This window comes from Myotis brandtii, unplaced genomic scaffold (assembly GCF_000412655.1).
Source record: "Myotis brandtii unplaced genomic scaffold, ASM41265v1 scaffold165, whole genome shotgun sequence".
Taxonomy (NCBI): Eukaryota; Metazoa; Chordata; class Mammalia; order Chiroptera; family Vespertilionidae; genus Myotis; species Myotis brandtii.
The window spans coordinates 11855962-11870439 of record NW_005356042.1 but is presented as its reverse complement, the minus strand read 5'-3'; the positions used below and the strand labels follow the sequence as shown (position 1 = coordinate 11870439).

Below are 14478 nucleotides of genomic sequence, written 5' to 3'. Positions count from 1 at the left end.
GATAAATCATGCATTTTGATAGTTTTGCATATGTTAAGCTAATGGAAAATATTAGTGAGGATCAAGTGATGCTACAGAATGGAGAATTCAATTTTTTTGTGTGATGGCACTTAGGATAAATATTTTGTAATATGCTCAAGAACCATAATATAATCTAGACTGTGTTTCTAAGATTAAATGACAGGTAATTAAATGGCCTCTCAAATGGCTTGTGATTTAATTTTCATACTCTAGCCTAGGAAATTGCCAGAAATAAGCCATGAAGCTGTACAGAGTTGCAATTACTCAGAGAGCAGAAAGCGAGTGGCTTCCCATTTTTGGCTTCCACTCCTGAGATCCCTTAACCAAAGTGACTTTCTGAAAAAATAAACTAACTCTCCCAAGAGTATCAAGTATTGAACTTTTCATATATCAGTTTATAATATCTAATATCACAGAGTAACTTTGAGGAATTGTCTTCTTCCTTCCCCAAATTCCCCATCTGGCCAAATGCCTTTCTCTTGCTTGCTCTCAGCTGTCAATCATGTTTGCAGCTGAAATTTGATTTCTCTCCCACCAGTAACCTTATATGAAATATTACCAGGGAGGTCAGGACTAGCATGAACCTTGCCTTAAAAGTTCATTAATTCTTTACTCAAAATGGATGTAACAAAACTGGCTGGTGGACATAGATCATCATATTTAATAGATGGCTTTCAAATTTCAATTATAAAGACAAGGATAAAAGAAATGAACACAAAAGGAAGGAATTAAATATTGGTACTGCATACACACACGTGGACACACAAATTAATCCCAAAGGGATACACTGAGTTAAAAATCTATGTATGAGAACTGTTAAAGAAAATGTTAATTTTGTATAAGCCTCGGAAAGAAATCATGTTAAATATTCACCATCCAGTAATTCAAAGACTCTCATAATAGCAGCATGGAGAAGTAAGGATTCAGATATGAGTTCTGAAATAGTGGGGAGGAAATGGGGTTTCGTTTGCCGACACTCTAAATTCACTGGATCCTGAAACTTTCTCCTTTGCCAAAGGTTGCAATTGAACATCGTGACGTTTGCCTTCTCCTCAGTTTCTCTAAAAAACAAAAACTTTGTATTTCATGCAAAGTTCTCAGCAAGCAAAATTTTTAATTAAAAAAAATCAAACTTCGTTCCATTAGCCAATAAGAGGTAACAAGTATACATAACAGGATGACACTCAAAAATTATTGGTGTAAGAGTGTTGATCTAGTTCTCTGGATGAAGAGGATTCATAATTAAATTCACACTGGACTACTTGACATTGGAAACCCATTTAAAAAGCTTAATTTCATTTTTTAGTAGATGAAAATCTGCCTCCTGCCTCCTGCCCGTCTCCTCCCCTCTGTCTGCTACGATTGAAGTCGAGAGTAACTCCAAAGTCACATTTGAATGCAGAAGGGGGGACAAGTCATGCTTTGCAATTATACTAAATTTTCCAAATGTGAGTATGGAGGGGATGACAAGAGAGTGTAGATTAGAAATGTCCATGAACCCCAGGTTTGGGCACCAGCTGTACAGATTCCCCCCAAGTTCTCAGGTAGAGGGACTAGCTGGCTCTTGGCGTGTCGATAGACTGGTGCTGGTTAAGACTAAAGCTCTGAGATTTACTCCAACTGGATTAATTACTCTGTACGCCACACCTATGGGATGCAATAAACACAGAAATATGTGCATGCTGCTCACACCTATTGCATCACTTCCCTTCACCCCGTGTCGCAGTTTCTGCTACTTGTGAAACCCACATACTGAAACGACTGAAACAGGAGCTTTTCACGCCCCGGGAGCCATCAGCATTCCTTGCTCGCTCGCTTTCCCCCTCGTGGAAAACTCACTAACACAAGCACATGCAAATCAGAAAGCAAGATGTACCTCTTTGACTTCGGGCAACAGGAGTTTTCACATCACTGATGTAGAGGATTCCCTTGGGTACCTGATTCAGTAAATATATTAAAATAAACAAAGGGTCATTAATAACCACGCAGAGGGTTTCAAAGACAGTATGTTCAAGGCAGCCTAACTATCTATGAAAAGGGCAGAATGAGGCCAAAAGAAGAGTGATTTCGTTCCACTTGCTTTGGCGTCCCGGCCTCAGCCCTGCCAGAGGAGGGGTTCGTATGGAAGGGAATGGCGTGCTATGCAAGGTCACTTCCTCTGACCATGGCTCCCACCCCAGGGAGTCGGAGATAGTGATACCCAGTGGCCTGGCAGCCTGGATCAGCTTGGAAGCTGTCCTCAGTTCAGAGAACTGAGCAAGTCTGGCTTCACAGCGGGGGAATGGTCTCTGAGGATGCTCAGAGACCGCCCATCCCTCAGAGAACCAAACTGCTCCTGCTTTCCCTGGCACTTTGCGGGGGCATATCCTCTTCCATGTCCCCCCTCCTCCTTCATGGCTCTGGTCTATTCTGCTCGTACCACTGACCTTAATTGCAAATGTTCTCTTAACAAATAGAACCATTTAGATACCACCCTTTTATTTATTAACTTCCTCTCTGTTTAAATTAGTAGCAGGGAATGCTTAGAACAGTAATATGAAAATGAGGTTGCTTTAAAAAAAAAAAAGAGAGAGGCTTTTTGCTTCACAGTGAATAACAAAGCACAGTAATTCAAAGTAGTTAGCTTTCTATGGTTCAAAAAACCCTTATTGCTATTAGCTGTACTAATGTAAGTGGCAAAATAATTATCACTTACTGTATGGAGTCCAATATTTTCCAGACAGCAGTTTAATAACAAAGCAGACCTGTCATTTCTCCCTATAGTTAGTCACACTGTACAAGTTCAGACTGTCAAAATATATTTAAAATCTAATTTTAAAAATTCAACATGGCTACAGGAGATCTGTGTACAGTAATTGCGATAAACTAGTAAGTGGATCTAATTTCCCCCCCCAACATGGATATTCAGTATTTTTCTTTAATCCCCCCTTTTTCATTTGGATTACCCTACAGTTGGTGTGAACAGATACACTACACTCATACATCTGCTAAAATCTGTACGCTGCATAACTGAACACAGAATCGTCCTTTACTTAAATTTTCACTTCGCGTAATTCTAATGATTTCAAATGCCCTTTATCTAAATGTTCTGAGTACTGTATGCATCAAAACAGATAAACAAAACTGTACTCTTGTATCTGTCAGAACCGTCCCAAATGCATTACAAGCCTTCCTTCACATTTCCCATTAAAAACGCTTTTAAAATCTTAAGGTACGAACTACTCTTCTTCATGTAACAGGATACATTAATCTTTTGCCACATATATTATTTCTATGCCAAAAAGAAAAAGAAACAAGAACCATGCTGAAGATATAAAACCTGGAAGGGTTATCATTAATATCAGTTGTTCTCCATTTGGAGTTCAAATGGCTAACCTTAAAAAAAAAAATACACACGCACACACAAAAAACTTCCTATATAAGCTTACTTTTTTTTTTTTTTACAAAAATCTTTAAAAACAACAGATTCTTTTAGAAACACAAGTGAATGGAGTTTAAAAGCTTAAGAGATTGAGGAGAGAGTATTTTTGTAACTCCTTTGGGGCATTGCAAACATATGTTAAGCTTCTGCAAGGACTATTTACATGAGATCATATACTTAGGAGGCATTTTTCAATTTTAGAAAAATATTACAAAGCAATAATTGAACATAGGCTTTGCAAAATGCCCCTGCGCCTTCCTGACCATCTCACTGACAGTCTCTGTTATTTTTGGAGAAAACGAATCAGGCCTCATTAAATGTGATCTTTGGCATCTGGCCTGAAATCTCATAAAGTAGATGTCCTCTTTAGATCATTGGTGTCATTTTCCTCAAGATGACCTCTACTCTCTGGCTACCTGGGGGCCCCATCCTGTTATCAAGGCATTTACTTGCAGAAAGGAGGGGGGACAGATTCTGTTTGCACACCGGAGCAGAGTCCAAAAGGCATTGTGGTTTCTCTGTTCTCATCGCCTTCACTGCCTTCACCCGGGCTGGTCTCAGGGGACGTGTGCTGGGGGCAGGGGGTCTCGCATGGGAGTGAGAGAGATTTTTGAGCTGGACCACTATGGTGTAGTCCAGGCCAGATGTCTGCCAGCACAGAGCCTCTAACAGTTGGATCTATTTACCTAATGATTATATAATATATTTTTTAATAGCGTAGGAATGTGCAGTGGTATTCCGAGGAAGATTTTAAAAGGTCTCGTTACTGTACAGTGCAGGGAAACACAATGATCAGTGTCCCCTGACAACTTGCTACCGAAGGTCAGCGTGTGTCCCCGCGTCGCCCGGAGTCCTGCCGAGGGGGGCCAAGGTTTTATGGGCAGATCATGCCGAGACTGACATTTCAGGCTAGGTTCTGCTCGTGCCTACCAAAATATAGAGTAGACTGATTCACTCTGTCGTGTGATTATTTTTACTTCATAATGTAGGAACTGCAGATTTATCTTTTAATAGCTTTCCTCCTCTGCAATGTTACTTTAAAGAGTTCTAGAGATCGCTAGATAAATGATAGCTAGATAGAAGATAGATAGACAGATAAATGGCAGATGAAAAAATATGTTGGAGTCACTGCCTGAATACAGAAAGCGTCAAACGTCATTTTTAACAGATTTAATCTTAGATGATTACCTCGGGTTTCCCCCCATCCCTTCAACAAGGAGTTTAGTATAATCTGACAGTATAAAAGTGCCTCGGATGCTGAGATCATTAACTTTTAGTTTCAACATATTTATATGAACATTAATGAATCCTTCCTCGAGAGAAAGAAAAAGGGGGGGAAAAAAGAGCTCTATTTTAGAAGGCACAAAGATACTTGCCTAACTCCTCCATAGTCCAAGATCTGAAAACCTGAGAGTCCCTATAAGCAAAAGCCCCTTCAGGGAAGGGCTCCTTTCTGAATTAACCGTTTTAAAGCTTGGCCTCTTAAGACAGTTTCTGAGTCCCTGAGTTCTGACTGCAACTGTGTTAAATTCCCGAATGCAAGCAAAACCCTCATGCTGGAGCTGTTGGCAAAACTCTCATAAAGTTTGCTTGACCTGCTTTCCTTTAAAATGAGCATCAAACTACCACAGAAAAACCCAGCCATACGGAGATTTCTATAAAGATTGTAAGACTGGCCTTTTGCATTTCCTCCTTTCTTTTCCCTTTTCCTCCTTACTCTGTCTCTAACCAGAGAGATCTGGAAAATGGGCCGGAAAATTAATGAAGTAAAAAATCCACTGATCTGGAGGCCCTGATCTTATTTACAGAAGGTTCCTAGGCAGCTGGCAGGTGGATTGGGGGATCCCAAGGTGAAGGGCAGAGCCTTCCACGGTTCAATCCTGCTCCCTCCCTCCAGACACTCGTCTGGGAGCGCAGCCTAGCAGCTAGTATTGATGTCCCTAGGAGCTCCGCTGTGGCCGGGACAGTCCTCTTGGAAAACTTAAACCAAATTCCAATACAAATCCCAGTCCTCTGCTGGGGAGCGGGCGCAGGGGGCACGGGGTCCTGGGCGCACTGGGTGTTGAAGCCCCAGGCACCGGGGCAGTGTTCGGGCATCTGGGAAGGGCACCCTGGCTAGCTTCTGACCCCGCAGGCTTCCCAGCCAGCCGGCCTCCCTCCGGAGCACAGCTTGGGGCCTCAGCGAGGCCAGCATGCAGGGACAACCCCATGACCTCAGGCAGCTGCTGGGACCCACCCCTTACATCCAGCCTCTTGTCCTTCTGCACCTGGGAGCCCTCCCAGGAACCCCCAGAATGAGGAGCACACCTGGCCCTACTCAGTGCAGCCACTAGGAGCCAGGCAGTGATGCCCAGGGTGAATGGTCCCAGCAGCGCAAGTATACATAGGGAGGAGGCTGATGAGGGTAGGGTGTGTGTGTGTGTGTTGGGGGGGGTGGGGTGATGCATGGAAACTGAGAGGGGATGATCTCAGCATCCTCCCTGCCTGCATCTCCTTCATTCCGGGCTGTGCTTCCAGACCCTTCCTTGGCATCAGAAGCTCCAGCTTGCATTAAACATCCAGGTCATGGTGCCTACTGTTCTCCCACCCTAGCCTCTGTCTACACTGAACCTGGGGCAGGTGTGACGAAATGGGTCCAAGGCCTCAGCTCAAGTACTGACTTCTGAGTCTCTCTGAGGGCCCTGGGGGACCAGGCATGAGAGGAAGAGGTTCCAAAAATGATAGAGAGGACACTGGGATGGCACAGGGTTTGGGCAGTAAGAGGCTGGAGCCTGGGAGCTCAGGACATCGCTATTGTTTTCCGGACTCCTGGGATCTCAGCGTTGGCCAGGGCTTGTCAGTCACCCTTAGAAACAGATCCTTCCTACTTGGATGCAGGGGCCCTGGGAACCACCTAGAGGTGACCCCTGGCAAATGGCGGTCATAAGCCAAGGTGGGCTTCTCTTAGTAAGACTCCCACGGGCCCCGCACAGCCGCATCTCCCTGCTCTCTGCTCCTCTGGGCCTCTTTCAGGATTGGCCTATTATACTGGCATCCTCAGGCCTGCTTTCCTGCCAGAGAACTCCTGACGAAGGCCAGAAACCCATGTGTCCAGGCCTCCGGAAGTGGACGAGGCCACGTAGAACCAGAGCAAGTCTGCGTTGCAAAACGGGAATCTGCACCACTGACCCGAGTCTTCAGCCCAGGGCCCCCTTCACAAGCACCCTCCCTGGGGGTCTCTCAGGAGAGCGGTTTTCGTTCCTCCCTGCCCAGCTCTATATGATTCCCCGACTTCTCCTACCCGCCACCCGAAAGAACCAACCACAAGGAAAAGCAGCTCTTTGGAATCTTAGCGTGGAAACACTCAAGAGTGGTGATCAGAATATTTAGAATAGAGAAACTCAATCCAAATCCCCAGTGTGCAGCTCACATCCAGGCCTGGGCTGCACCGGGAAGAGGGGTGTGGGGGCTGAACACAGAACTATTTCCTCTCCTCCCCTCCCTTCCCAAACCTCCACAGGCACCCCTCCTTCATCCTCCCTTCTTGAATTAAGGCCCCCTTCTAATCCTAACTAAAGATCCAAGAATCTGTGAAGGGAGGGATGTGATTTTGCAATCCAAAATCCTAATTATAGAAAAAAAAAATTGTTATTCAACAAAAAGAATGGGAAAAAAAAACGATTTTTTTTTTTTTAACAAGGGGAGAGGTGCTCAGTTGATGATTATGTTCATTCCGATCCTAGCTTCTTGGTGGAAAATTTGTCTTGTGAGTTTCTTAAAACTGTCCAACTCTGAAGCAAATTCATATAAAAATGTTAATTCGGTGTGCTGCGGATGTGTTCTTTCTGCCTCAGCCTTGTTATATTGGGCAAACTTATGGGAAACACACAGACAAAAGGCTTTCAAATTTAAACAATAAAAACTGTCATGAGGCCATCAAACCCATTGTGGTGACCACATAAACACTGGCATAATGTGTCTGACGGTCTGAAACATCAGCACCCTGAAGTCACAGACTGATATGTGTGTAAATGCCTCAAAGTTAAGACCATTAACAGTTTCCCCAGATTCGAGTTTGATCTCTAAAATTATTTTCAAAAAGGAAACACATGTGAGCCTATTTGAAAGACGTGGACAGCCGAACCCTGTTCGCACCTGGCGTGTGAACTCCGGCTCTGACTTCAGCCAGTGAGCAAGTGAAATTCAGGGGGGCAACGGGGTGACTCCTGGGACTGTCCCTTTGCGGTCCTCCTCTCCATTCTCTCTGGCTCCCCCCATTTCTCACCTCCCACAGATGGTGCAGGGGACGGGAGCCTGGGGTTTTGCTCCGCCTTCGTGCACAGCAATTTGGCTTGCTTTGTTTTTTGTTCTGTCCCTCTCGAAAGGGTAAAGATGTCCCCACATTGTTGCAGGACTGTACTTCTTTATGCCCCGACAATCATGAGACAGCCTGCGAGACTGAAATCCTCTCACCCTGTCCCCTACCCCCGCTCAAGAAAAAAAAAAAGACAGAGCTGGGTTTGTTCCGGAGCCCGGGCGGAGCAAGACTTGGAGAGAATTCCTCTTTTCTGGGGCTGTTGGACGTCTCGATTTTTGAAGATTTATATCAAAAGTGACAAAAGCAGTGTTATCAGAAGGCCCCGGCACTGTTTTCAAACAAATGCAAAAACAAACAAACAAACGCTGATGCCCAGACCACCTCCCTGATGGCTACTGTGTGCTCTGCCTTGGACTTGGGACATCTTCTAAATTTAGGATGGGCTAAGAGTGAAAACAAACTTCAGGGTTCCTCTTATTTTTTCTCCAAACTAGAAGGCACCCACTCCCAATTATTCATGCAGCATCCTGAGGAATAATCAGAAGTGGTACAAAATGATAACTTATCACTGTAGATAAAGCTTCCCTAAAAAAGAAAAAATAGGAATCTGAAGCTGTGAGTCGTGAGTCTTATCGGATGGTTCTGAGGAGTAAGGCCCCAGAGCCTGGCTGTGTGTTTTCCTGACACGGAAATCAAACGGCTGAAGGTTGTCACTCATGTATTTTCGTCTTCCAACCTATGTCAGTTAACTACTGACAGGCAAAAAATAGACATACCCGTGCAGCAAGCCGACTTTTAAATTTATTGATCGGCCTAGAATACCGGAGGACTACGTTTTAGGAAGCCAAGCGTGTGTGAGTACGGAAGTAAGTTGGCCTTCACAAAACCAACAGCAACAGCAAAAGCCGCCCCCCGGCCCCTCCCGCACTGCACTTGGGAACCTCTGCGTGTGTCACAGCAACTTCAGTTATTTAGTGGAGGGAAATGCTAGGAATGCAGCTACTGTGACAGCTGTGCCCCGTGTTTGTGAGGGTGGCTGCCATGTGCCCTCTGCTCGCTGCGCTTAGCAGGAAAGCTGGTGGCTTGGCAAGGGGAGGTCCTGTTTAAGAACAGAAGGATCTAGAATCGAGGCCACTAAATAAAAACTACCGGGGGGAAAGGTTTAAGGGCGAAACGAGGAGAGTTTCAGGATCCTACATTCAGTAATAAATATAGGGCATTTCCCCCACGCAGCGGCCTGTGTTGAAAGGGGCCCGGGTGGTTATGGCATGGAGACAGATAAATAAATACGATATTGAGACATCATTTCCTCCCCAAGATCAGGAAGTGGAATCGCTGCCTATTTGATGCCACTCTATTAATGTGTCAGATGCGTTGTAAAAAGTTATTACATGGTTTTGAGAAAGGAAACATACAAGGAGCCGGGAAATTAAAGGGAAGTCATCTCGTGAATGTTTGGGAACAGAAAAGGGGGAGGGGGAAAAAAGCACACAAGGAGGGTGTGTATTTAACTTCACTTTGTATTTTGCTACACATTGTTTTCTTTTATGGCTGAGTCTGATAAATAAACACATTTGACATCACTGATACATACAACATTATCTGGGGCCTACGAGAAAGCCAGGCTCTGCTAGAGCTTCTGCCCATGGCATCTGCTTGTGTGTGTGTGTGTGGGGGGGGGGGGGGGGGGGGGCGGGGGAGGGTCCAATATTTTTTTCTCCTTGGTGAAATTATCTGCCAGAGAAACAATGAAGCGTGAAAAAGTGCTATTGAGAGTGTATGTCTACATATGCTTTACAACTGCTAGCTGGTACCTTTGGGATTCTACCCTTCCTATAAATGTATATGTATCTATGTTTTACATTTCAGTGGATTTTTAAAAACGAATATTACATTTGAAAACAACTGCGCCTATTCCAGTTTCGAACATCTTAAAGCGACAAGCACCGGTTCGCTTTGCTATGGGTCAGTATAGACGACCCTCAGACAAGTGGCATAATTAATTAATACGGAGGAGGTTATATATTTAATAGCCTTTTTCTCTAACGCAAACAGTTTTGTTTTGTTTTTAAGGAAGGAGACTAAACAGAAGTCAGGGGCAGGTTGTATCCTACCACTGCAGATAATACTACTGCTACTGACAATATATTTTTAATGCACAGTTCTCACATAAATTTCATTTCATGAAATACACTGGTAAGGACATGTTGCTGGGGCTTCCAATATGTGGCGTATCCCACTGATGGCTCCAACTTGCGAGTGGGCTCAGTTCTGTAATTGGAATGAAAGGAATTTTAACACTATTTAGACAAAGACTCACATGCAGTGTAAAGGGAAAGCTAGATTTCATTATATATATATATTTAATTTAGGGACTTATTTGTAACAGGTACACTCAGGCAGGATTTAGGATTTCTTTGTTAAAAAAGGATGTATTTGTGTTCACCGCTCTACTTCGAAGTTTTCAGTAACGATTATTTCCAAAAACACCTTTCGCTAGGTGCTAACCTTCCCTTAAAGCCAGCCACCAAAACCCCATTTTTGTCAGCACCCCTCTACTTGTCTTCTCATGTTTTGGGCCAGAGCTTTCTTATCATATTGAACTGCCTGTAGGGTTGTATCAAAATCCTTAATTGTCACCCAACTGTATTTTTCTCCCAAGTCCCTTTCCTCATGCAATCATCACAATAACTCCATCCTGAATGTCACTCTTATTTTAAGAATGTGTTTGCCTAAAATCTGTCATCTGATGCTGAGCTTTTTTGCATCAGTGACATCTTCATTTCTGCTTCTTCAGGGGGAGACGGCCTATCTCGGAGTCGGGATCAGAGGGAAGAAGAAAAAACATCTCTGAAGCAGAGAGCAACTAACATCTAGCACATGAAGTGGTTTACTATTAAGACTTTTGTTAGGCAAAATTAAATGTGTATTTGGGAGCCCTATCTAAACTGGCACAGAAAGAAAGGGCAAAATGTACAGGGTATGTGCTGTTTGTGGGATAAAAAAAAAAACAACACCAAAAAAAAGAGGGGTGGGAGGTGGGGAGGAAGACAAGATGATAAACTGGCCAGAACTCATCAGCGCCAAGCACAACCTGTTTTCTTCAAAATAAGGCCTTTGGTCAGAGTTGCAATATTATCTTAAAAAAGAAACCGAAAACGAAATAAAGCAAAAGTCATGGTGTTTAGCTCTATTTTCAAAACAGTATTGGCTTTGTCTAACATTCTGTTAGTGTTAGAATTCTAGGGGAAGTTGACCAAGAGTTGCACGAATTTGTGTCATTTTAAAATAGGTCAGTGCTGTTAGGGAAGGTAGCGCAAGACTTTCCAAATGATACACAGCATGTTTTGGGCGGTAGATACCAATAAATCAAAGCACAGCCTTTATTCCACCAGGACATTATTTCAGGAACGAAGGTGATCTGAAATCATCACCAGCTCATCTTAGTGGCGAAGCCCTCTGTTAAATATTTACCGGGAAATATGATTTAATAACAGAGCTTAAACCCAGATATGTACTTGGAGTTCTGTAAGCGAGGGGTGGATTTTTCTTTTTCCTATTGAAGAGAAATGACCTTCAAAGTTAAAACACAAACAACTTGGATTTGTCCAAAGTGTTGATGTTAAATCTTGTCAGGCCTTGCTAACAAGAAAATCCTGGCGTGTAAGGGAAGAAGGGCAAATAATCAATTTTAGCCCCAGAGTGAGCATTGTTGGTCTTTGCCATTAAATGCACGGGCACCCAAAGCCACCTCTGCCATGCCTAATTTTCCTGGCTTATTTCTCTCTCCATGGGCATACTGCTGGCTCAGATGCTCAGGCGATGCTGTGAAGGCCCTGCTCGATGGCTGGGAATGTTGTTTGTTTTCACCAGAGGGCACTGATAGCTCAACTCCTTTGAAAACTTTGGGGGTTGGGGGTGTAAAATTTGAGAGGTCATAATTTATATTTATATTAAATATTGCTAATTATTAAATGGAACTGGCCTCCTCCCACCTCACCAAACAGCCTAGGCTTCACCCTGAGTTATTGCCTCCCTACTCCTCCATTAATCCTTCCTCTGGAGAAAAGGGTGTATTTTACACTTGTAATGCGGTGTTGGGCCCAGTTAAACTGTACACTAAGAAACTGAGTACAGAATCAAAAAAAAAATGCAGTTTATTATTGTAGATTATTCTTTCTCTTGATATAACCAGAATTGAAAATGAAAGAAAAGCACATAGGAACATCACGCGTGGTTAGTTAGTAACTCAAGATATAAAACAATTTTGCACAGCAAAATATGTAAAAGAAAAGTAACTGACAAGATTTTTTTATATTTATTGTGGTAAGATTTACTTTTCATTTTTTTTTTTAAAGACAGGATGTCAGTCCCTGAAAATAACATTTACTGATTATTGCCTTTAAAACTGTGGATTTTTTTTAAGTTACAGAAAATCCAGTTCTGCACCACAATACAACTGTAAAAAAATCTGCATCATTTTAAAACTGTGCAGTAATGCCATTTTTATAACTGCATAAATTTTATTAGCGTTCTAAACAGTTTTGCATTTTTTTTGTATTATATGCTTGCAGGTTATATCTTAGTGCAATTCAGTCCCAAATACTTTAATTTTGAAAAAAAAAACACATACATTTTGAATGTAAAATACCCCTACAGATATAAACAGGGGTGTTTCCCCTTTTAATACTTTGGTTTTCAATACAGTCAGTGGTATAGCAAAGACTACACATACCCAACTTATATTTAAGTTGCAAGCACATGCTGTATAAGCTACTTTTTAAACAGTCCCCTTGCAAACTCTACCCCCCTTAACATCACAACAGTAAACAATTTAGTGCATCAATCTTTTAAAAAATCTACAGCTAAACAGACCTAACTCTTTCAAATTTATCTATAACATTCCTTTATCTGTAGCATACATTTTAACTGGGCTAACAGATTATAAAAACTAGAATTAAATTATATACTAGAAACCCATAGCATTCCACATTTGACAATGACCAAAAGCAAAAAGAAAAAAAATAACATAAAAATAAAACAAACAAAAATAACGGGGCAGATTTCTTTCTTTAAAAAATAAATTTTAGACTGCTTTCGGAAACAGCACAATTTGAGTCCCCAAAGTGGGCTGTCATTCTTTCTAAAAAGAAAACATTAGGAGTTCTTTAATGTTTGCCATTTAAATTTTTTAACCCATTCTGGCATCTTTGACAAGGAATGCCTTCAGTGCATTTACAATGGGAGGCTGAAGTTCTGAGTAACTCAAAGCAGTTTTGGAGCAGATGCAAACTTTCATGGGAAGAAGGCTCTCTAGGGTTGCACTTTTTCGTTCTGAACTCAAAAAAGTCATGAGACAATAAAACAAAAGTATGAATGCCATGCCCTAAGTCTTTGAACGTCCATTTCCAAGCCAAAAGGAAAAAAAGAAAAGAAAAAATAATTATACCATACATGTCCAGCATGCAGGCTTTTTTTATTAATATAATGTCTCTTTTCCATAAAGTTTTTGAAACAGTTATAGTTCATCGTTGCTTAGAGAAAGTAGCAAGCATAATAATGCATGAGATGAGAATGAGTTTTTTTAATGGCAGACTAAACTCTCAGATTGGCATCATAAGGCCAAAACTCACAAGTCACACCCAGAAGGTTGATGCAGGCTTGATTGTGGCAGGTTCATGAGGATTTTTTCTCTATTTTAGCATAACAGTGCTAAAAAACCCGATGGAACTCAGCACGCTGCAAGTCTATAACATTTCACATTTTTTTTCCTTTGCAAGCTCAATCTCACACGAAGAACTCAGGTGGAGAAAAACAAAACAAAACACCTTAGCTTTTTTTCTCTTTTATCTCAGAAGAGATGGGTGGAGAAGGCGTGAGCGTAGAGGTTGGAAAAAAAGGTCAACACAGCAAGCTCCAAAAAGTAGAATTAAAAAAAAAATCCAAACAAAATAAAAACACACACAGAAAATGGAACACCAGCTCATGAACTGAAGAAGAAAAAGAAAAAAAAATATGTAAATGATGCAGGCTTCAAAGGTGAGCATGAAGAACTCTGCTGAGATCTTTGAACATTGTGCAAGGGGGAGGGGGGGGCATAAAAAAACCAACTACCAAATTATGGAGATTTTCAGATTGGCAATCCATGAGCCAGACATCCATTCCCTCCCCAATTTAAAAACAGCCACCACCGCCACCAACTCGGAGCAGGGTGTGTGTGTGTGTTTGGGACATCTGGGGGGGGGGGGCAAACTTGGTAGGGGAGGGGGCGAGGTGGTGGCCAGCATGGCTCTGGAACTAGCAAGCCCACTCCCGAGTCGGACCCCCACGGAGCACTTATCAAGGTGGCTAGCTGGGATCGCGTGTCAGACTCACATGAAAAACTCGGGAGAGGACGGGTTGTCGCTGCTCGAGCCGTTTTCTCGGAAGCCGCTGCTCACCAACTTCTCGTATTTCTCCTTGTACGCGTCCCTCTCGCGCACCAGCCTGGAGATCTCCTGCTTGAGGTGGTCGACCTGCTGCAGCAGCTGGTTCTTCTCGGACTCCAGGACGTGTCTCTGCTGCACCCTCTTGAAGCGGCAGGACTGGGCATAGCCGCGGTTTTTCAGGGTCCGCCTCTTCTGCTTCAGCCGGATCACCTCCTCCTTGCTGACCCCGCGCAGCTGCCGGTTCAGCTCGCGCACCGACATGGTCACCAGCTGCTCGTCTGAGAAGCGGTCGTCGAAGTGCAGGCCGCCCT

General features: G+C 43.0%; 1 protein-coding gene across 1 annotated transcript; it reads right to left on the bottom strand.

The window, feature by feature from the left end:
* Window positions 1-9243: 9243 nt before the first annotated feature.
* MAF (v-maf avian musculoaponeurotic fibrosarcoma oncogene homolog) lies at window positions 9244-14476 on the bottom strand (the record flags this gene model as incomplete). Its single annotated transcript, XM_014536796.1, has 2 exons — window positions 9244-10010; window positions 14115-14476. Coding segments are annotated over 2 exons (468 nt in total), but the record flags the coding sequence as incomplete, so codon positions are not given.
* Window positions 14477-14478: the final 2 nt, after the last annotated feature.